The sequence below is a fragment of the Salminus brasiliensis genome, chromosome 2 (genome assembly GCF_030463535.1).
Source record: "Salminus brasiliensis chromosome 2, fSalBra1.hap2, whole genome shotgun sequence".
NCBI classification, from domain to species: domain Eukaryota; kingdom Metazoa; phylum Chordata; class Actinopteri; order Characiformes; family Bryconidae; genus Salminus; species Salminus brasiliensis.
In genome coordinates this window covers 36,686,523-36,711,150 of record NC_132879.1, presented here as the reverse complement: position 1 = coordinate 36,711,150, position 24,628 = coordinate 36,686,523, and the positions used below count along the sequence as shown (strand labels likewise).

Genomic DNA, 24,628 nt, shown 5'->3' with positions numbered 1-24,628 from the left:
TTTTTTTTTTTTTAACCCACCCACACTTGTATTAAAACAAAAAAAAAAACAGCAGCAACAAGATCTGTTCATTATTAATTGTTTCAATTTATTTCTTAAACAATGGCATAAGCAACCTCATTTGGATACACTGCAGTAAACAAAGTTGACTTCAGCTGTAAGGGCTAACTGTGGTCAAAGAGTCTAACAAGCAACATCCAAAGAACTCAAGGACACAGATTTTCATCTTTGTACATGATTGTAAATTGTACTTGCATCACCGTTAACTTGTGGGTGGCTATGCATGTCAGACAGTGATTTACACAGACATCTCCACTGGTAGTCTACAAAGACCAAAAGCCAGATAAACCAAAGTACACTGTAAATGACGCATATTACACTTGTCACACATTTTCTGAATTCCATAGTTCTATCTGAGAGAAATGTGACGCTGTACAGACAGAGCAAGCGGATCGAACGAGTGGCGCTTTTTGGAACAAGTCTTCGGGTCTGAGCATTCTGCAGCACTTTCCCTGCTTCAAGGCATATCACTGGTTTTTCAAACAGGCAAAGCTGTGGTTGATGATCAGACACAGCAGGAGCATACATAATCTTTGTCTGGGGCCCTGACTGCTCAAGAGTGCTGACGTTTATTTTGGCTTCAGTAAGATCACGAGAAAAAAAAAAAAAAAAATGCAAATGCACTTGGCAGTACGTAAATCGTAAAAAGAGAAGTATAAATATAGCCACGCTATGGCTTAAAAAAAACAGCATGCATATCAAAACCCTTCTTGCAAGCTTAGCACCCGGAGTCGCACTTGTATTCTGTACAAAACCGTTCGTTCATTTCATTAGTTCGAATTCCAGTCAAGACTGACCAGTACTTAGTAACTGACCTCACTGCTCCATACCAGTTCCACCCTTTGGTCCAGATTTATGGTCAAATGAAATGCTAGGAACAACAGCATCAGGTAGTAATGGCTGTTAACATTAGGTGGTATTTGGGACATCCACACTAAATAACATCCATCATTTACAGTTCCTGGGTCAGGAACACTAGCTGGTAGAGAAAGGGATAGTTTCTTCACATTGTAGATATTATGCATCACATTACTAATATGGGTGGGGATTCAGTCATGAGGAATGGAACTTAAAAAAATAACAAACAAATATCTCATTTATAGATTCTTAAAAAAGTAACTTTTTTTTAAGTAACAAAATCAAATGGGGGGAAAAAGGATTAGTTCGATAGTTCTACCGCACTTTTTCTCTTGTCTTTTTTTTGGGGGGGGGGGGGGGGGGTCTTTACTCAAGGAGTGTGGGTGGATGTTGGCTTTTAGTCACAGATTTGCTGACAGAAACAGGGTGCAGGGGTACAAGGAGACAGCATAATATCACTGCTGCGGCAGGAGATATTCTTGTACTTCTACTCTGCCCATATACCTTCACTGTGCATAAGCACATGTTTACACATCGTGCATCACACAATTGGAGGTGGAGGGCATGCTGTGCCAGGCTTTTTCGGTAAACCCTGATACTCCATGAGTGCAAATACTGTGGTGGGGTTTTTTTGTTTGTTTGTTTTTGTTTTGTTTTTGTTTTTTTACTTTTTAAAACTTGATCAGTTGTGTTAACGCTACCTCGCTCTCCCCCTTTCTTCCTTATCTCTCTCTAACTGAGTGACAGTGCAGGACGGCAGGGCAGAGTTGAGCTGGCAAATGGGTTGTTAGTTTGGGGTGGTCAGTTGAGTCAAAAATGTTTGGTCACTCCACTTGTCCGAGCTTGTAGCTCTCCTTCAGTAAAGCCGCTTCTCATATCTACAAAAACAAAAACAAAAAGAACGGTGCACTTAATCAGACGTTGCAGACAGTCGACATATAGGCAGATTAATCGTTCAAAATTCAGTTCAGTTTGCTCCAATCAACATACTTTTCACGCATGTCTACAATTTATTTTTGATTGTGGTTAAAAGTTGGGGTATTATTCCGGAACTGTAAGATCCTGTAACTGGAACTGTAGGCCTAATATAACTAACTGTTTTGCAAGTTATAACTGTTTAAATAAGTACATTTTATCCATTAAACACATATTAATTAAGCCCATACTAAAGTACCAGAGGATGTAACAATCAATATGAGTCTATATGCTTACAACATAATGGTTCCTGCATTGTGGAATGAGAGGGAAAGAACACAACAGATAGATAGATAACCCAGTAGGAACTGTGCCGTTGTGCACTGGCACCTTGTTTACTTACGAGTGAAGACCATGGACTCCTCCTTCCACTTGTGCGGACATGGTCCTCTTTTCAAACTTCAACTCTCCAGAGTACATCATGGAGCTAAACAACAAACAGATACACACACTTAAAGTACATACTAGTCACATCACCACAACACTCTCCCCCCTTCTATGCATGCAAGAGAGCCATTTTATGGCCACCCTAAGCCAGAAAGTGTGATCTAGACTATACTGCTGCTGATCTTGCTCAAGTTAAATCAATGCTTATTAGCATCTGCACAACATGTCGAGACATTCATGCATTGCACTGCTTGTGGTGAGGTTCAGGTAATCACGCTGCAGGAACATAGTACTAATATACAGAACTAGAATTGACCAAATATAAACAAAATACACATAAACCAGGCACCTAGCTAAGGTACTCTACTTGGACATCCAGGTGGCGCTAGAAACTGTGCACAACGATGATTGGTAAAGCGTGGTCATGATTTAGCACTCGAATCAGACAGCTGCTGGTTCTGCTGAGTGTTTACTCTAGATACCGGAGCCACGTTTTGCAAAATATATTTTCTCATTAACTTCAAAACAGGAACTGCTCTGCGCTAGCATTCTGCCGCAAGCCGTTTAGCTGATAATCAATCAGAATTAAGAAACCAGACATCATGAAGCTTGTGCTTGTTGAAGGTTGAAATTTGGCCCAAAACATAAGGCTTATAGAGCTTAGTAAGCCCCTCCTACACGGATGGATATTGTTCTGCAGTGAAAGTAGACACAGTATACATTACCTGGTGAAAATGCACCCTAAGAAACAGCCACAAACAAAATCATCATGCAAGTGAAATTCTGAACGGAGCACAGAGAGCGACACTCACCGAAGCATGGACAGACTCTTGGCTCCTATGTCCTGGCAGCCATGTTGGATTCCAGCGATGAGGTAGGGTACAAATTTATGGATGGAGCCTTTGTCCTGCACTGAGCCTGATACTCCCTGAGCCACCTTTACTTTGTCCCCCTCGCTGTCAACCGGATCCGCATGAAAGAAACAAAAATCACGTTCATGCTGGTCCATCAAAAAATGCATCCATTCTTTGTTCACATACAACAAGTATAACATTTTCCTCTGCTTATGTATTCATGCAGAAATTTCCTACAAACAGATCACACACACACACGTGCACGTCCACACACCTGAAGTAGCGTTTCTGGCTGCTGGTGCTTTTCTCCATGGCGTCCAGAGAGCCCATCCCTCTGTACTTCTTCAGCCTCACACCATCAGAGAAGTAGTACTCACCAGGAGCCTCTGTGGTTGCTGCCAGCAACGACCCCATCATAACTGTGGGAAAGAAATGGGGATCACTTTAGACTGATGCTAGTACTGGCTATTCTGATGTGGAAGAAAAAGAAAATTAGACACATTTAAGTAAGTAGTTGGTATAGCATAGTGGATAACACTGATCTCCCCAGATTAGGGTTCGACTCCCTGGCCAGGCAAGTGCACTACAGCCCTATTTAGATTAGATTAGTTTTAAGGGGACGTCAGTAAAACTATATGTTTACATGTCCCCTCAGTGACAAAATTCTCACATCCGGCTGGCAAGAAAACTCCCAGAAAACATTTTGTGTGTTTGTTTCATGCTGTGACATGATCACTTTCACAACAGCTGTGTCCCAGTGTTTAAAAACACGGCAGCTCTCATTTCAGTTTAGGAGAAGCTAAGTTCAACAATTTGATTTCATTTTCAGCACGGGTGGGGGCGGGTATTGGGGGTTAAGCTTTAAAATCCTACCGTTAGTACAAATGCCTGTAAAGTAAATGCAGCCTTAAAAATGCACTACATACCTGTGGATGCTCCCAATGACAGGGCCTTTACGATGTGTCCCACAGTCTGAATGCCCCCATCAGCAATTACTGGCACTCCAAACCGCCGTGCATACTCTGCCACCTTATACACCGAGGTGCCCTGAGGTCTTCCACAGGCCATCACTTCAGACCAAGACAGACAGACAGAGAATAAGACTCGTACTCAAACAATAAGAATTTACTACACTAAAGTCAAAATAGTATACATGAATTAAACAAACAAAAATATATATATATATATATATATATATATATATATATATATATATATATATATATATATATATATATATATATATAAATATAAATAAATAAAAGCTTCACACGGACCTTCCTGAGTAATGCAGATGGAGCCACAGCCCATGCCCACTCTTAGGGCATCTACTCCGGCATCAATCAGATTCTTCGCCTGCGCTGCGGTCACCACTGCATTTAAACAGACACAAACGTCAAATTTATCAAACATCAGTAAGTAATAATGGCGCAAGCAGGGCTTACATGAACAGAATAAACAAGAAGGGGTGACCCACCGTTCCCACCCACCACCTGCAGCTCGGGATGTTTCTGTTTGATGTAGTGGATCATATTAATCTGATACACAGAGTTGCCTTGTGAGGAATCCTGAGAATAAGAAACAAGACATTAAGTTCACTGAATGCTGAAAGAGAACCACCATAGATCCAATATCTACTCACACAACAAACACAATCAGTTCTCACAGAAGCAAAGATCTCTGGAGTTTTAGAGCTTTACATTTAAAGTGGCCAGGTCATTAGGTAAACCTACTTTGTAGCTACACTCATTTACCAAGTGAACTTGCCATACAAAAGACCTTTGCAGTTTGATGCTCTATTGCTCAGAAATGTTCTGATTGAACATAGACAACTTGTATAATCTAATAAAAATGCAGAGTTTGTATTCAAGAACCAAGTTATCCAAGAACGGGGCCTGGCCTCACTAATGCAACATTCCAACATCTAGTGTTAATCCCTCCCAGGAAAGAGTGAAAGCTGGAGAAATTAGAGGTTTTTTTATTTATATTTTACTTATTAGAGTTTAAAAGGCTATAGACATTGGAAAATACAGCAGCATAGGTGTACCTAATAAACAGGTGTATACATGTAGTTTTATAAGATAATATGAGATACTCAGAAATTTCATATGTGAACTCTGTATACAAGATCATAGATTAGCATTGCGAAGCACATCTCATGAATCAGTCCGGAACTCACCAGGACCACCATATCCACACCAGACTGCACAAGCAGGTCCAACCGGTACTTATCGTCTTCGCGGGTCCCAATGGCAGCGCCGCACAGTAGCTGCTTCCGAGAGTCTTTGGAGGCCAGGGGGTAGTCTCTGTTCTTTTTCAAGTCAGTGCGGGCAATTATAGCCACCAGTTCATCGTTGTCATTCACTATGGGTAGTTTACCTAAGGGCCGGTAACAGAGATTTCAAGTTTTAATACATTTTTGGCTCCTCATGCAGTCATGCTCTTGTAGTTATTCAGGCAGATGTGCGTATGCTAGTTTCACAATTCACACTTGTATACAATACAAACATGACAGCCGGGAGCTGATGTATGTATAGGTACTTAAAGCACCTACATAAAAAAAGACCTACCCTACTGTACTTAAGCTAAACGTTTCATGTGAAAGAGAAAGTAAAAGAATTAGCAGCTTTGGTGCTGGATAGGTAAAAGGCTACTTTAATTTAAAAAAAGTTTTTTATTAGCTTTTTTTGTTTTTTAATTAAAGTGAAATGTGCCACAGGCACACATGCATAAATATTGAGGGGGAAAAAAACCCACAACTGAATGCATGACATTTGGCATGAGAATAGTGTGAAAACTGTGCTTTAGAGCTGCATGTAGACACAGTAAGGACCTTTAGTCTCTAACCTTTTTTGCTGCGTTGCAGAATGTCATTTGCCTCCTTGAGTGTTACACCTGCAGGCGCGATCACCAACTCATCCCTTTTAGTCATAGCCTACAGAACAAACATGCACAACTGGTCAATTTAGTCACTTATTTCATAAATGCAGTACAATGTCTTCCTCGGGAGACTAAGACAGTCAAAGCAAGGGCACAATCAGACCATCAGCTACAACAGTACTGCACTGTATTATTGTGCACTAAACAAGTAAATCTGTATCATCGAAATTACATGACATCAAAAGACATGGAGTTCAAAACAATAACACACAGAGAAACACACCTCCTCCAGCGATCTGTTGTAGTCCTTTTCAGAGAGGAAGTCAATGTCTCGTGAGGTGACGATGCCCACCAGCTTGCTGCCCATCTTTCCCGTCTCAGTGATGGGGATTCCAGAGAAGCCGTGCCGTACCTTCGCCTCAAACACATCTCCCACCGTGTGGCGTGGGCTCATTACCACCGGATCTGTGATGAAGCCCTGCTCAAACCTCTACACCACACATACAAACACAAAACAAGTTACACAAAACCATGTACGCGTCTTGCAGAGATATGAACGTACCAACATAGTCTGGTTTATAGACCTGACCCATGATCCCCTTTATCTAAACCATCGGTCATGAGGAGAACACAAAAAATGTTTGCGAAGAGACGCAAAGAAGCAATTTAATAAAAAACATCAATCCATTTTAACTGATTAAAGTCTGTGCAGTCATACCTTCACTTTGCGAACCTCATTGGCTTGAAACTCAGGAGTGCAGTTGTGGTGAATGATGCCAATCCCACCCATGAGCTAAACAACAAAACCACAGCAGTTAGTCTCAATAAAATGTTCACTTAGTCATCAAGTGCTTGAAGAAGAAACCTAGCCGAACCTACCGCCATGGCAATGGCCATTGACGACTCTGTGACAGTGTCCATGGGGGAAGATATAAGTGGTGTTTTCAGAGTGATCTTTCTGGTCAGGGCTGAGGTCAAGTCCTGCAGATACACAGCAAAGACAAAGCATAGAATACATTAACAAAGTGACAAGCGCTGTACTGAACTCTAACCACCAGAGGGCAGTACTGGTTCAAGCTCAAGACCACAAAAAAAAAACAACCTACAAGTAACTACGGAAAGAACAAGACTAAAGGTAAGCGGGCTCATTAACTTGTATGCACAGGTGTGCATTCATGCTAGCACTGCCAGTCATCATTTAGGTCAGCTAGGGAATAAAATGGAATAACTTTATTCAGGGATCAAAACACAAGAGCATTGCTGGGTGTGTGTGTCTTGCTCCATCCAGACATTTGAAAAGAGTAGCAGTGTTTGCATTCTAGCTGACAACAGATGGTGCACTGACGTTGAGGCCTTCTCCTAATCATGCTTAGCAAATCTGGAACTGCATCTGAGCAAACACCTGGACTTTATTTGTAAAGAGACATCTTCATTTTTGACAGCACTTCCAACAAAGTGTCTTAATCATCATCCAGTCTTCATTATTTGATGCTTATTTGGTTTGAAAGGAATTAATGGAACCTTTAGGGCAACAAGTAATCGACAAGTAATTGCCAGTAACGGCCAACTTATATCATGTGAATAAAAGCCATAATAAAGGAAGTCAAAATGAGCACACTGTCCACTTTCTTCTGTGTTTTAGTTTAGTATGGCTAACAGGGCTAACGACCAGACTAATCTTGTAGAACCAGCCACCCTCCAGACACTGCTAGCTCTGTCATAAGCTTTGTTTGTGTTGTTCATTTATTCTTTCTGCTCTGTTCACATCAAGTAAAAACAAGGATAAGGCGAAGAAGAAGATCTGCATCTATGCCCTTAAGCAAAGTTCACATTAATAATGAGGCCGAAGCTTCTGTTTAATACCTTGCAAAAACCGCCTGCTGTTTCTCTTGGTGACCTTCACAGAAGTACTGTGGAAGGCCTGAGAAATGCTCCCTTCTCGCTCAGATAAGCTGAGAAACATTCAACATTCCCCTCACAACCACCTGCTTTTCACATTTCTGTCCACAGTTCCCAAAACACAACTGTCTACAGTCAGATGGAGAGGGCTGCGGTTCCCCAAACTGACAGCCAAAGTCAGTCGACTAAGATTCAAGCGGTTATTTATTTACTTTTGCAAAACAAATAAAAGCTTACAAAAACACAAAGATTTTGTTTTAATCAAAAATGATAAATAACATAAATCATACAAGTATTTTTATATTCTAGCGGTGGCTTATATTCTGACAGGCTTGTTAAAAGAAAAATGTACATGACAACATGCACTGGTGGTTCACTGTTGAGCCAAGCTGAAGCGAAGATGCTGATACGAGGTTTTGGGGGGAAAAAGGTCATGGGGGCATTTTAAACCTTTGAAGGAGAATCCAAACAAACTTGATAGCAAGCTCTGTCAGCAAGTTTTCGCTTAACATTCAACAACACGGCAAATCACTTGAAACGAGCATGTCGCCTTTCATGTCTTCCAATTATCTGGGCAGATTTAATGCAGGCAGTAAGTCAATTTACAGGGCCGATTCAAAATACATGCTCTCTTGTCTGTATCTTTGCTGGGTCCGTCAGAACACAGGAAAGTATGACCACGCATCTGCCTTGTGATTTATAAAGGTCAGGCCAGTATTTCGTATAGGGCCTACTAGCCATTTGTTACGCACAAAAACCTGCAAACAAACATTTAATTTTTTTATCTTCACTATTTCTGAATCTAAATCACAAGTGATTAGTTTGATTGAGTTTAATAATCAAGTGTTTAGTTTGTTTTTCTATACATATATACATACATTTATTTATATTAAATGAAAAACCTAACAACCTCATAAGACAGAAGACAACGACTAGAAATTAATATTTCTGTTGGGCATATAATTTGTCTCTTCATCTAAAAAGAATTCAAATCTTGATTAATTTCTTTTGATTCATTAGGTTTTATTTATGTTTAAACAGAAATAAAGAAGCGGGCTGCTCCTGTAGAAGCAACTTTAATGTTTAAACTAAAAAAAGTAGATTATTTTAAATATAAATACATACTGCTTTCAGTCTAAATATTCCACAAATATTGCAGTCCGGAACTAAATGTCAGTAATTAAAACACTTTTACTAACAATCTAACCCACACACACCCCAACAACAACAATGACAACACCCATGTTGAGAACATATTGTTACTGAGACACTGTTTGGCAGAAATTCTCCTCTGTGGAAAAAACAAATCTACAATAATGAGTCCCTCCCCTTAAACGAGGCCAGAACTGGTCCTGGGTGTGGACTGAAGTACTCAGTGTGAGAACGCCTATTTGGGATCTCTGAAAAAATCTTTGCTTTCTTATTCAGTTCTTCACTCAAAATAAAATGTAAAAGATTACTAATGGCTAAAATACACCAACTCAAGTTCACTTAACTACAAATACCACAAAACGCTGCATTTTGGAATTAAACAATAACAACTTGTCATTTTTCCAGTAATCTTGTCCCACAAAGACTCTGGATAAAAGTAGAGACAGATGGGCGGGACTAGAGTTAAGCAGAGTTAAAGTTAAGCAGGCAGCTATGTAGACAAACACCCTCTCAAGCCACAGAAAGTACACACAGAGCTAAATATACTTACACACCACAAGCAGCTGTTTAACTCAAAACAGTTCAGTTATTATTCCTTTGGAAAATCAAGTGAGTATACTGGAGAGGAAGGCACTCACCACTTCGTCTGAGGTAAAGTCAATGAAGCCTGGCAGAATCAGGAAATCACTGGAAGGCAAGCAGAGGCAGAACATCACTTTATTTTACTGACATTACATTCAATCCTCAGCTGCGTTGGGCTTTTCACATGGGCAGCTTTACACTGCATTAATAACATTATCCAGACAATGAACAGAATTTTGGGGCCTTAAGGAGTACCTGAATACTCATCATAAAAAAAATTAAAAAAAAACATCCTCACTGGTGTGGAAATTGCAGAGTTTTGTTATGTGCATGCATAAGCATGGTTGAGAACAAGGACAAGATAATGGCAGGACAAGATAATGGCATTCAGCAGTACAGTAAACTGGAAGCGTCACAAATGCTGTAGTCAGAGGACTTTAGCACAGCAATGGCGGAAGGGTCTGCTCTGGGTTTTCATCTGAATAGAATAATTGTACAGGGTTACAAATGCAGTAGTGCAGTATTCTAATGTAACCTAGAAATTCTAAAGCCCCCCATAGCATGTCTAAATCCCATTATTGACTTAAAGTATAATTTACAATAATAAAAAAAAATATACATTTTATATATTGATTAAACATCATCTTAGTGCTAAAATTCTTCCTAATGCCAATAACACACACACACACACACATATACACATACATATATATATATATATATATAAATATTATATATCTAAAGCACCCAGAAAACCATATTTTACCCATCAATATGGCCAGAGGTAAACTAAATTAAATTAAAGGTAAATTACTGCCAGAAAATTGTTAAAACACCACATTCACAGTGTGATTTACCCCTTATACACACACTGCATCCTAAAGAGAAGCACATGGACAGTGCAAAAAGGTTTGTGAGGAGCACATGAAAGGACAAGTGGTAACCTGGCTCTTACTGTGATTTAATTGACCTTAGACCATCTGAAAGGGCAGTGCTCTCAAGTAAAGCACAAGGAGGGAGAGTTTAAATAAATAAATAAATAAATAAATCCCTTATTACTGGAGGATCTGACCAATGAGGAGGTCACGTGTGTCCAGCCATGTTCAAAACTGGCCCTGGTCTGACTTGGTCTGCCTTTGGGTGCATTCCATATAAACATGAGACCAACTCGCTGCAGTCCCCCGAAACCCACAAAGAATGCACAGTTTAAATTCAGCAGACCTCAGTGAGGACATCATATAAACACAATACTGGCCAGTGGTGGGGGAAAACAGACAGACGGAGAAATAGAGGAAAACGAGAGAATATGGAGAGAGCCAAGTGTGCTCCTCACCCAGACGAGCAGCTAAATGTGGTTTTGCGGACGGGTGCAAAAACACAGCAAGGGCTGTGATGGAGAATAAGTGTGTTTTTGTCTCGTCTGAGCCAGAGAAGGGAAAGAGACGGGCTCTGTATGACATTAAAACCTCCCGATGACTTTTCTCCTTTTCTGCTTGCAGTAAGCAGAATGAGGCTTATTTGGGGGTTTGTGGCATGTGGGTGTTTACATTTTCTATGCAATGAAAATGAAATCTGAAACACTGTCCTTTAACAAAGTTGATAAAGCTGTAACCCACAGGAACAGCTAGAACAGTGTGTGGTGATTGGCTACAGGTCATAAAGAAAGCAAGTGTTAACCCTCGTCCTGTAAAGTCAATTGCTATCTTGCAAATCCAGGACAAGGACATGAACACTGGAAAAAAAATTATTTTATTACAGGATAAAAACAAATGAATATTTTAAATGGGTCCTCTATGAGTTGCGGCACTAGGCTGGAGCTGCAATAGAAATGTTTGATAATTGGACAAATATGTAATCAAGTGCAGAAATGTCTTTTGAAGTGAGCGGATCAAAGTTCATCTAAATCAGTTGTGTAGGTAAACAGTGTTGGCATTTTCCACATTCCCATAGCAGCTTTTTACATGTCTATACAGTGAAAGTAACTGAACTTCACTCAGTTACCAAGTTGTGTGTCAAAGAATGCTATGAAAAAATACAAATTGTCACAATGCAGAAACACGTGCAAGTAGGGAGGCATAATCTTGCTAAGCTTGATCAAACAGCTTTTAAAAAGGTTTAAAATTCACATTTCAGAGCAGTGGAAAAAATAAACCAACAAAAATGGCTGTTTAGAAACAAAGTGCTTATGCGGTAAATTTACATTCAAGTACACGTCTCTATGTAAAAAGCTACTAAACTTCAATATGTGGCCTTTAAACAAGCTGCTGAAACTCAACTTTTGGTTTCAGAACCAGAAAAAAAACAACAACTATTAGCTAGTGCTAATGTAATAGTGCCATTAAATGTCTGCTTAATTGTAATAACTATTTATGACTGGCTGTTACTGGTTGTTTAAACATAATGTATGCAAATAAAATGTTTTGGTTTTTTTTAAGGCATTTAGTAGACGCTCTTATTCAGAGCGACTTACAAAAGTGCTTTGCTATTTACCCAAGAATAACCTCAGCTAATTTGAATAGGCTAAAAATTCAAAAGATACCTCTAAGTCAAGACACTACTAAACACAAGTCAATAAGGTGACCACTCTGCTATTCACCCAAGTATTTTTGGAAGAGGAGGGTGTTCAGTCTGCGTTTGATGGTGCAGGACAGAAAAAAGCCTGGACGCTTGTCTTCTGTGGATTTTGAGGGATGGCGGGTCAAGCAGAGTCGTACTTGTAGCTCGAAGGGCTCTTGGTGCAGATCGGCTTTTGACCGTTGCCATTAAGTACGGAGGGGCTGGGCCATTCTTGACTGAACAAGCACCTGGGTGGCCTCTCTAGAGAGGAAGGGTTGAATTCTCTGGATGTTGTACAGGAGAAATCTGCATGACCGAGTTACGTTTGCGACATGACTTAGAACAATAACTGATCATCACCAAAGTTATAGTGTATTTTATTCCATTTATAATTCGCTTATTTTCAAAGGGTTATTGCTGGTTAACTTGTCTCGCAGTTTGCAATATTACAGTTTCTACACTTAATTTTTTTTTATTCAACAGATTTTTTTTTGCATAGTAACAAACAAAAAACACCACAACAGCTCTTCTTCTAACAACAGCAAGATACCATAGCATCCACTTAGAACACCTAAGCAACCACCACATAGCACAGCAGTCACCTGGACTCAACCTAAGCAACACCATGGCACCCACTTAGCAACCATCTGAAAAACAATAGCAACAACCCAACAACTATCCGGGAAACCACTGCAACCACTACTACCTACCGAGTAGCAACAGCACGGAAGTGGGAACTATGCGAGTTAAGCAACCAGGCCGTGGTTTCTTCAGGAAATGCTCCTTCACTTTGCGGTCAAACAAATTTACCACTTTTGACGTACAGCCTCTTTCACTACTTTTTACAATCATCTGGATCAAACAACACAGAACCATAGGGAATGGAAGCCACTAAAAAGTTTCCATCATTTTACAATTCTTTTGCGCAAACCAGCCTATAACTGTGGGGCTTGCTTCCAGGCTTGTGCCGAATTCCCCCACCAGATCTTACTTATTTGGTTTGCAAAAAAAGCATGATGCTGATCAAGTCACATATTCATTTCCACTTCCAAAAGTCTAAAGAACCCCAGTTCCTCCTTTGAAGTGTTATTGTGAATATGGTGCAATACAGTCGTACCTTGCATGGAACTGTGGTAAAGCACCAGCCTTGCAAGACGGATGTAAACAAAAGCATAACCTCCCTATTTTTGTATTTCAGTGGCTTCAAATTCACACTCAGCAGATGTCATTCTTAAAATTTATTTTTCTTTTTTTAATTACTGTGTAAGCAAGTCTACAGACTTCAAAATATCTTTGGTCTGGCTGGTGGGAGAAGGCATTTTAAGTATAGCGTTACCTAACCTGTTATGTCTACTGAGGACCAGACATAAATCCTAGACACTTTGTAAGAATTAAGAGTAAGAGTTAAAAAAGGATGCTTTAAAATGACCCCAATCTACCTGCAATCTCCATTAGGGTGAAGAACACCCAAAGCTTGAAGTAGCATTCTTTACAGTTCAGCAACCCATTCAAAGAAATATGCCTGCAAAACGCCTGCAAACCAACCCATCCCAACTCAGCATTTCAGTCTCACATTCATTATAGGGCTTGTCACAGTGTGGCAAAAAATAGACTCCGTGACAGAGCAGGCCATTAGGATTTTAAAAGGTGTAATGAGGTGAATCGATCAGTGGAATGGCTACATTTGCAGTCATCACTTCCTGCCTCATACCTCAGTTTACATTCAGGGCAACTGCTTAGTTTTTAATTAACATGTTCAATCTCTATAAGGATTTTCAATACCATTCCTTAGACCACCTGAAAAGTACTTTTCTATTGCCTAGGTCTATTGCCTTGGTCTAAATGGTTTTAAGAAGTACCCCAGTGTGATTCTGCCACACACTCAACTGGATCAATCCAGATTCACAGAAAGTAGAAGCATTTTCATCTTTCCCTTATCTTCACAAACTTCTACCTTATCTTCTCTGCAACCTTAACATTCGGGGAGCCACAGAGACAAGCAGCCATGTGTGAACGTACTGAACAGCTTACTTGAAATACTGCAGGTTCCACCAGGCTTTGATTGGTTACTGCGGACACCTCGAGCAACTACCCTTCAAAGTGTTTTGCCTGTGGTTATGAAAACGATGCCACAACTTGCTATTCATTTATATTTTTCCATCATCATCTCTCTTGCCTGTGGTTAGACCCCACTGGCACATGGCCACACAGCTATGGATTGACTAGTTAGTTTGTGTTAGCTTTGTATTGAAAGTCTTATCTAGTCATCAGTCACCAGAGCACCATGAAAGCCTCAACTAATCACTGGCTTTCTCACCTCATCTGCTTTTTTTGTGCTTTGTGTGCACTCCACGTCAGCACAAATAGAAGAAAAAAAAAAGAAAAGAGCCTGGGGAACATGCTTCAAAAAAGCACTAGCACTCTATAATCATAATAGACATTACACCTGCATGAGACATTTAACAAGGGTACTAGTCATCTACAAATACCATACGAGGTAAATATATATCGCTAAATAAACCTCCAACCTCTACATATAAGGGCTGTGGTGGTTTCAATGTGCATCACAGAAACTTTTGCTCCTCATACACAAATATTTTTAATAGAGCTCAAAAAGCACTTGGCTTTTTTATTTCTCCAAAACTAAAGCGAGTAAAACATACAGCTGCGTTTCCCCTCTTTGCGACAGATGCCAGGTTTCTGAAGGCTCTCTGTCCCGCTAGATTTGGTTTTGCCCCATAGTATAGTGAGGAGGATGGCATCAGTCCTTGTCTCTTAGAAGCATATAAGATTAATATTCCAGTATATATTTGAAATATTCTGTTAGAACCCTCTCTTTACCTGCCATACAGCAGCAGGCCCATGACGGCCGGCATGGCTGCAGCTTAGAAAGTAAAACTTTTGACATAGAAGAGGCGAATGAAATGGTTTTTAATTTTTATTTAAAAAAACAAAGCTTTTTAAACAATGTGAAAGAGGACCAAGTTGATGCTAGACCCTGTCTGACCCCCCCCCCTCAACAAACCTTGATCTGTAGTATTACTGTTGGTGTTATTGTATGCCCTTATTGTTCACACCACCACCCCACACCATTGAGCTGAAACACTCCAAACTGCAATATCAACAGGTGAGGCTTAACTGAACTCCGGTCACAAAGTTTGTCTGAAACAAAATATTGTGGGTGTGTGTGTGTGTGTGTCAGAGGGTAATTTATAAACCTACCATGTAGGAACATTTAAGCAGGGAAAGCAGGACTAACTGGTGTTTCAAAAGGTCTGGCAAATTGATACACAATTAGTTCAGCAGACTAGTTTGGGCCATGTGAGTAGTATTTCCAAACCTAAACAGATTAACTTAAACATGATTAGTAAAAGAGGCCGTGATATTTTTTACTACAATGCAAAAGACCATTTATCTATAGTACACTTGGTAAACCTGTGGATCAATATCTCCAAACAATGAACCTCAATCAAAATGGTGCCAGAAGTATGATTACAAGTGTGTGTGTGTGTGTGTGTAACAGCACTGCCTTCCCTGTGGAAGACTCTGGTTCAGTTCTCTGGTCAGGCGAGTACTTCACACTACACCAGGCCTTGGGCAACAGTCCTAACGCTACATTTTCCTACCCGTGTAACATGATTCATAAGTCACTTTGAATAAGGGTCAGCCAAAAACATTCAAAACACTTGATTGAAAGTGTTGCTTTTCGGGAAACTCAGCCCAGAAAGCACCTTCGCACAAAGATGATTCTTAAAATGTTGGAACAAGTTCCCCACAGAGCACTCTCTCCAAATAATAACAGGCTTTTTGGAAACTGGGCAGTGGACTTCATGGTGACTCGTCAGAAATATCTGTCAGGATAAGGTCAAAATTCACAGATGTTGCTGCTATACTACGAGAATACGACCAAAACCAAGTTCTACTAGAACCTCATTTAATTCAGTTACTCGTTACTCTTGCCTCTTTTACATCTCACATATATGGGTGTGCATGTTAACGTTAAGAGGGACCTCCCAACTATTCTCACATGACCCAGTTTGAGGAGAGTCATGAGGCCCACGCTGCATCCCCACATGCGATTCATTATAAACCAAGCCAAATGCATCACCTTCCGCCTTCGATTCTCAATCAAACTCACATGCTTACGCTGCCCCTTTTCATTCAGTCAGTGCAGATACAGTAACATACCACTTACTCACTCACTGCTCCATGCGAACACTAACTTGGCATATCTCCATGTTTCTGCCTGATCATTAACTGTATCCAGAAAAATAGAAATGATCTTGCTGTAGCTAATCATTTCTGATGTAGAACACATTCATTTACCTGCTAAATCGGGTCACATGCTGATGCCTGCCTAATACAAATCTCATTAGGTAAAGAAACTCGAGTCATGCAAAGTAGTTTACGTCTATCCTGAAATGCCCAACTTTTTATCCTGTTAAAACCCAGACCTAGAAAGCCTTCCATTTGGAAATGGTTTCATAGCAGACATCAAAAACTCCATCACATGAATCTAAAAAGTTTTGCATCACAATGCTAGCAGTGCACAAAGAGCTACAAGTCGTCTGCATTCGGTTTCTGCTTCTGCTACCAAAGCCCTCCCTTTGTGAGCAGGTCAGTACATCTTAAAATGAAGAGAGATTAGTTATGCAACATGATACCTAGTGAGTCCTGTTATTTATTTTAAAAATAGCTGCTAGAGTATCGCACAAACCTGTGCTGCACTCTATTGTTTTCAACATAGCATGCACATTTTATTGCACAACCCTACTTCCCACTACTGTCTCAATCTCTGTTTTATTTATTTACACTTTCTAGTCTGCACTGTCTGCAATGTGTTGTAATGTCTGTATGCACTTGCCCAGTGTTGCACCATGGTCCTGGAGGAACGTTGTTTCGTTTCACTGTGTACTCTGTATATAATTGAAATGACAATAAAGCCTCTTGACTTGAAAGTCTGCAAATTGCATTCATAAAGGTGGTTTAGATTAGGAATTCTGACAAGAGGAGATCTAGAAAATAATGATCAACTTAAAGAATTACTGAGAAGAGCCCAGTAGTATTTCATGCACTATAATTCTTCCTGACAATCAGGGCGCAGTCATCACTGGAGGTTTTAGAGGAAACTGTAAGCCTCGATGTGGTGTACATATGGTGTCCAATACTATTGAAATATGGTGTATAAGCCAAGCAAGTGTTTGAGACAAAATTCCTCTACCAGTAGGTTTAGTAACCTATTTGTTTACAGTCTATAGAAAAGATAATAATCATGGGACAATAGCGACCTACCAGTAGAGAGATTTTGCCTCTTTGTAATGATTGATTTAATACACAAATATTTTAATTTGCTTCATATAGCATACTGTAGTAGTACCAAACACAGACAGTATTTGAAGGCATACAAGTCTTATTAGGAAGTGTTAATTATGAATCACCAAGCAGTGGTAAAAAGCAAAGCTAGCAGCGCAGATCAACATGCTAGAACATGTTAGATTTCACCAACAGACTCAATGATTGGAAAAAATGACCGATTCTTTGACTGGGCAATGAGGCTTTACTAAATAAGACTCATAAATGACAGACAATGAGACAATCAGTATCCAATATTGGTAGACAGCTGTTTAATTACTTGCAGCTTTTAGATTACGACCAAAAAAAAAATCTTGCTTGTAAATTATCCACAATCTCAAGCCCACCGAGTGGGGAAGATGGGGTCATCTGTGTTGAGGCGAGAACTATTTGCTTCACCATATGACACAAGCAAATGAAGGGCCGTTTTACTCACTTGTAAGTCAACCCGTCCCCTTTAGAGCATAGCTCTTCCGCTGTGAGTCCGTCTCGGACAGACTGCTGGTCTGGTCTGCTGAAAACGTAACACGTCAGCCCATTACCCGCGCCGAGGCGCCACAAAAACCTCACTATGTGGAGATAGACGACACTTACTTGTAGGTGAGTCCATCTCCGACTGAGAAAAGCTGCTGGGCAGACAACCCGTCTTCTGGGACGTAACCAGTCCCTCCACTTATCAGGTAATCTGCCATGCTGGAAAATATTAAAAAAAGAAAGTAGACACTTTATAACAGTGCTGAGATTCATCAGTCCAACATTTGTGTGAATCATATTGAAATCTTAACCTAGAATATTTGGACGAACTTCAGCAAGTAATTTTTACTGATACAGAGAAAGCTTCTGCACAATAATAATACATTACAAACCCTTAAAGTGTTTTGAATAAACCCAGGGGCTGACATGCCCAGTCTATGCCAGGATCCACCCTTTCAATCAGCATGAAGCTGGACTTTTCATCGGAACTATCAGTTCCACCTTAAACCGTTGCAGAAGCAGCTATACTCGGGCGCCTGCTCAACATCTCACTGCTATACAGTTTAAGGTGGAACGGAAATTTCGACTGAAGTCAATTTTAGCCTTAAAATTTCTACAACCCGCCAAGTCTTGTCATCTAACGCAACAACACACACATACATACCTTATATCACTACACTCGCCATATTCACACCAAAATGAAAACACTGTTTTGCACTAAGTGACGCATTTCCTCCCTCCCTCACTGGCCTGGTGACCTACATTTTGTAAACACACTAGGAGATACACACGCATTTTGGCTCTGTTGACAATCGATGAAACTGTTCAGCAGCGACACGAGTGTGAGAGCAGTCAGAAAGCCCTGCGGACAGACACGTCCTCTCTGAGCTGATCACAGCTGTAGACATGTGGTCGTACAGCCGAAAGCCCACCAGTGTTATGAAATGAGCAGCGGCGAGCAGCGCTGCATCGCTGAGGGAGGTCAGTTCTTCAGGCTGAGGAGCGAAACAAAGCTGGGAGTCCAAAGCCCGACCGAGAGGCTAGACTAACCGTTAAAACGAAACCCCAGAAACTGGCCCAGGCTTCACGGTCAACGCTTAGGTTTAGGTTTCTGCCTTTGAGTGTGAACTCAAGCCATCCCTTCATTCTGTCAGTGGTACCGTTAGCTAATACCTGCCGTTCACAGCAGCTAAACGATGACGCCGAACAGGAACCCACACCGCACGCGCGCGCAGACCGACTGCACGGTTTCTGACGTCCTCAATATTCACGGCTCTGTTTACTTCATTTTTTTTTTTTTACAAAACATATTAAAAGCATATTCAATCCAAAAGAGTGAGAACTTCAAACCTCCAGTGAAGATGAACACCGTCTCCAACACGTTTGTCTGGACTGGAGCTGAGCGCCGGACACACAGACTGGCGTGTCAATAAATGTCACTTTAAATAGGCCAACACTTGAAGGGGGGGGGGGGAAAGCAACCACGCTGTCTTGAACGGGCTCTTTGTTGCTCGGCTGACTCTTCTTGTAGTTTAGCTAGCTAGTAGTTCTCCGAGCTCGTTTTCCACACCGTGTGTTGGTCTTTATGTGCACAAACGGTTGAGGCTCGCGTCACATCCTCTGCCCGCGTGTTAGCAGCACGGTCGCATCCACGTGGTGAGGGGCATGGTTAACCCTTCAGTAGCCGCGGCGGTGCGCTTTCCCTTACCTTTACACACAAACGTTTGCTAACTTTTCACCAGCACGACCTGCTGCAGTCTCACATTGATTGCACACAATATCGAGTCTTTCTCTTGCACGTGTGGGACTCTTACGCTTTTTGTAGCGTAGCTCTTCCTCAAATAAATGAAAGTGAGGTCCTGTCCCAATTCTCGCACTAGGCACCTCCTGGAAGTGCACTTTAATGAAGTTGCAGAAGGGCGGGTAAAAGAAGTGTACGTCTTCAAGGCGACGAAGAGTTAAGAGCAGAATTGGGACAGACTTCAGCCTCAGCTCCCTTCACCTGTATACGACACTGCTGCTTCAACGCGAAATGCAGCATGACTCTCAAAATCATACCAGTCTTGATCAAGAAACGTCTAATTCCACAAGTGTTTCCTTTTCTCCATATGTCAGAGGAACGTCATGGGATCGCATGGGTAATATGGGTAATTGATGATTTCATTGGTGATTTCATGCAGACTAAGAGGGCGCATCAAGGGCTCATAGGGAACGCGCGTGAGCAGCCTAATCAGTGAAATTGAAAGAAATGAGACACCCTACTGCCTTGCATACCTATTGGGCATGCGCAAACATGGGGGGGGGGGGGGTTCCAAGGGGTCCAAAGGGGTCCAAGTTTAAGTAATAGTACAGGGCTATTATAAAACTATTGGTTAGCACGTGATGTGGTAGTTGGGGATCCAAATCACATGACCAAAATCAAATGGCCATTTTTAGATTTGGGTGAGCAACCTTTAAACAGAGAGCCCATGTAAAGACCACTCAAAGGTCAGGGGCATAGCATTGACAGTCCTGGTAGTTGTTTTGCTTTGTGACGTTTGTTCATCAGAAACGTTTCGAAAAGTGGGATTTGCCAAATGTGGAGTGAATGGAGAGTGACACTTTTTGAAAACCTACATAAAGTGGATAGTAGATACTTAAAAAGCAAAGTAAATTACATTTTCTATCAATATGGGTCATATTAACTCATTCAGTGCATAGACATTGGTTCCATTTACTCAGTTACGTGCACTTAAGTAGGCTTTAATAGATTTCCAGAATATTTTCAGATGGCGTCAGAATACTTTAAGCCTATCTGAGCATAACAATAATAGTTTTGGTGGCTTACCTCCCTCACTTTGGAGGTTTCCCATTATAGTTGAGAGAGGCATACGTATAGGATAGTACCCTTATGCTTATGTTGCACATTTTGTGTGTATTTTTCCGTCAAGTACACAATGCAAGCTTCCATTAGGTTTGTCTTAGTTTATGTATCAATGAGCAGGGAAACCTTGTAATACAGTAAGGTTTATTAGACACTAAGGGTGTATTATTTAGTAACTACATGGAATTCTGTACAAACTGGTGGGGCTATTCTTTGATTTGTAATAACACTTTCTGCCCACTGACGGTCCATAGGCTGTTTAAGGGGTTAAATGGCTGTTAGCTAAATGGCTGGTCGTATGTAAACTGGACTCAACTATGAGGACAATCTCATAATTTACAGGTTCCAATGATGAGCAATTCTGTTTACCACATTACCACCGCCATTCATTCACCTCATTAATAAAAAACATTTCAGAACCCGAGATCAGTATATGAGCAAGAAAGCAACTAAACTAATGTGCCACAGTTGAGAAACTACACTGTGTGTCTACACTGTGTTGCGGAGCTAGTCAGGCCACATTCCCTCATGCTCATGAGTTAGAGGTTCTAAAATGGGAATTCCCCCAGCACAAATGCTTGTGTGGGGCTCACGTAGGTGAAACATGGGCTAGTGGGTTCTAGGTGGGTTCCAGGTGAGCATGGGCTCACCCACGTTTTAACAGTATCCCAGTAGGGCTTCCCAATTATAGCCATTACAGCCAAACCTTAATCTCACACATCTAGGTCCATCTAGGTCCTGTATGCAGATGGGGCCCATGTTTAACCACTCCTGGTCCAATCAGTGAAACTTGTGGATATCCATATGTGGGGCCAACATGGAACCCGAGGACAAAATGTTCTGGTTCCCAGTTGGCCTACCCATACAGGCCCCACATGCACACGTTAGCTTAGTTCCTCTCAGCTACTGTCCGTCTCCTGCTGGATTAAGCTTCATGTCCCACCCAACCCTCTGGTTGTTTTATGGAGAACGTCCTACTTTTTTTAAAAAATGACACAATAGGCCTAATAGGCTGTCGTGGACTGAATGTTTGCTGGAGAGTAAAGAATCACTGAATGAATAATCACCATTAATCATGCAATTTAGTCAAGTACTCAGCTTAATCTGTGTCCTGAAAGCCATTTTCTTTTACATGTCATGTGACAGGCAGCTAAAAGGGATAGTAAATGTAAAGGTAAATGTATGTACATATAAAAAGACACTTTTCAGTGCTTCTTTAAATGTGTGTTGTCCAAAATGTGAAAGGAGCTTTTGCCCAAAAATGGAAACAGTATGGAGTTAGTATTAATGTCAAACTTGTGAAAACATGTAAGATGAGTTGCGTAGCATGAGATGATTAGCAACTCACTGGGGTCTGAGTTTACTGTGTGGCTTTTGTGAATGAAAGCTAACAGGCCACAATAACTATGGTTGGAATTACCAGAAATCCTGGTTTTGGCTGGCCCATAAAATGAATAGGCTAAAATGTGTTTTTTCAGATAAACAATTTCTTCATTGCTAGTCCTCTTACTGCTTCTTAACCTTTTGTTCGCCTAGGACCAAACAGATTAAGTACATGAGTGTTCTAGGCCATGGTCTCCCTGGCCGAGAAGCAGTGCACCAGACAAAGCAATGGACATATACACAGAGCCTTAATACAGTTATATGCAAAGGTTTGGGTCCTCCTGTCCAAATGATGTATTTTGTTGATATTTGATGTAAAAAGAAGTACACACAACCTCTACAGCACACAATTTTAGACATTAATGCTAATGCACAGGTACTTTTTATATTTGCTATTAACTATTTTAGATTAAATATTTTATATTTGCTATTAACTAGCATTCAAGAAAATAAAAGAACACATGGAAAAGTTTCAGAGCGTGCCTTAACGGACTTATTTCGACTTGTGAGATAGTGAGATTGGCATTAGGAATTATCAGATGATAACAATTCCAGAGATTCAAGAGTCAATTTAAGGCTCTTGTGCTAACCGTGTGCTAGCACTGAACAACAATGTGCTCCTCTAAGCAGCTGCTGAGGATCTGAAAATGAAGCAAACTGATGTAACAACACACCGGAAAACTACAAAAAGCTATATTTCAAAGCGTGTCCATCTCAGGCTGTTCTGTGGAACTGGGGAAGTCAAGAAAACAGATAGAACTGCTTGTATGCTGGCCTTGCCATATGACAGCAAAGTGCCAGTGGTGTTCCACTGTTCTACTGTGCAGCATTGCTTCCACAAACCACATCTCGATCAGCCAGAGGCATTTTGGAAACAGGTGCTGTGCATTGATGCTGTTAAAACATAACTCTGTGGTCGCGGTTGCAAATGTATGTTGGGAGGAAAAAACAGAGAAGCATTTGATGAAAAGAATCCCATGTTTAACAGCTGGCGAGAGGGTTCTTTTCAAGTGCTGCTCTTATGTTCATAAGTAATTTGCTCATTATTGCAATCGCTCATATACTTATCTTTATTAACGGCAACTGATGAAAGGTTTTTGAAATCTCTGTGCCCTGTCTGAGAGTGGTAACCATTTGCACTTGCCATAAGAGATTAGTCAATATCCTGGTTAATAACATTTCATAAAACCCCTGACAAATATTGTTTCCATAAGAATGTAACAGTTGTTTACTTTGTGATAGGCTATCGCAGAAGGCCGTTTGTGCGCACAGCACTTCAGATGGATGTCTCTGCTGGACACAGAATGGAAGGAAACCAAAAAGCAGTTGCTCAACCCAGTAGCTGTTGTGCTAAGTATCTCCACCTCCTCTTTCCCACAGTGCACCATCACCCCCGCAAGGTGACACAATGCACATTGGTTTGTGTGTGTGTGTGTCTGTCTCCACATGTGGGTCAGTAGATATATGGGTCAGAAATTCCTCTATAGCACATGGGGCTATTTTCGGCATTGATTCTGACCCATTTGAATTTGCCCAGGCTTTGCGCTGTCCTGTCTCCTACCAGTAGGGGCAGCTGTGAAGCGTTCGCCCGAAAATAGCTCACAGGCTCCTTAAAGGCCAAGTCTGTTGTCCCAGCATCAGATTTGAAGCCACTCAATTATACATGACTCTCTATGCTGCTGTGATGCCAGGCTGTGCATGCGCTGGCCACCTTCCTTAGTGTTTTGAATCAGTGGCAATTATGGAGACTCAACATGTCATTGAAAGTGAGCCCATGACTTGTCTTGAAGGCCACTTACACTTAAAATATACTGGAAAAACAAGGTGCCAGGCAACCTTGAGGATCGGTTGTACAGACTGTTCGCGATATCCTGCAGAAGAGAAAGAGCGAGGAGCTGCTAAACACAGCTGGAGAAGCCTACCTGTTTATACACTTACTGTGTTTACTATGCTGGTGATGGGGTAAATGGGGGGCCTGATAAATTATGTAGTAATTGATGAGCTGTAAATGTTTCCAACCTGAACATGTAAAAATGTCTATATCAAAATAAATATGATGGGCATATGGGCTTATCTCACCATTGTTGTAATTGACTCATTGTTTTCAGTGTTAAATATGAACTTTGACAAATGTTTCACTGTATAAAACTAAATATCATGTGGCAAAATACAAGATGACCAAAAGCAAGTGCTGCCCAAACCTGCTGAAGTACATAAACAGTGCATGTTACATTTCACCTTGCGTTAGTGAGTGTCCCATGCTCCCTGGTGTGATACTAACAACTGATGTATGTAACCCCATGACCCTTGGACACACCTGTTTGGTGGAAAGCCGGCCTGAATGCGCGTGGCC

General features: G+C 40.9%; 1 protein-coding gene across 11 annotated transcripts; it reads right to left on the bottom strand.

Annotated features, from left to right (window-relative positions):
- Window positions 1-67: 67 nt before the first annotated feature.
- impdh1b (IMP (inosine 5'-monophosphate) dehydrogenase 1b) lies at window positions 68-24,628 on the bottom strand. 11 transcript variants are annotated; one of them, XM_072672554.1, is made up of 16 exons: window positions 24,593-24,628; window positions 18,150-18,248; window positions 17,992-18,069; window positions 9,704-9,752; window positions 6,894-6,995; window positions 6,733-6,807; window positions 6,298-6,504; window positions 5,982-6,069; window positions 5,314-5,513; window positions 4,612-4,702; window positions 4,412-4,507; window positions 4,061-4,204; window positions 3,409-3,553; window positions 3,093-3,236; window positions 2,237-2,320; window positions 68-1,796 (listed from the first exon to the last, which is right to left on the bottom strand). In XM_072672554.1, the coding sequence occupies exons 2-16, from the start codon at window positions 18,245-18,247 to the stop codon at window positions 1,775-1,777; spliced, it is 1,623 nt and encodes a 540-aa protein (XP_072528655.1). In that variant the 5' UTR covers window position 18,248; window positions 24,593-24,628; the 3' UTR covers window positions 68-1,774. The 11 variants fall into 11 exon arrangements, with proteins under 11 accessions (XP_072528655.1, XP_072528664.1, XP_072528656.1 ...); XM_072672563.1 differs by having other exon boundaries at window positions 17,992-18,066; XM_072672555.1 differs by lacking the exon at window positions 24,593-24,628 and adding an exon at window positions 19,380-19,639.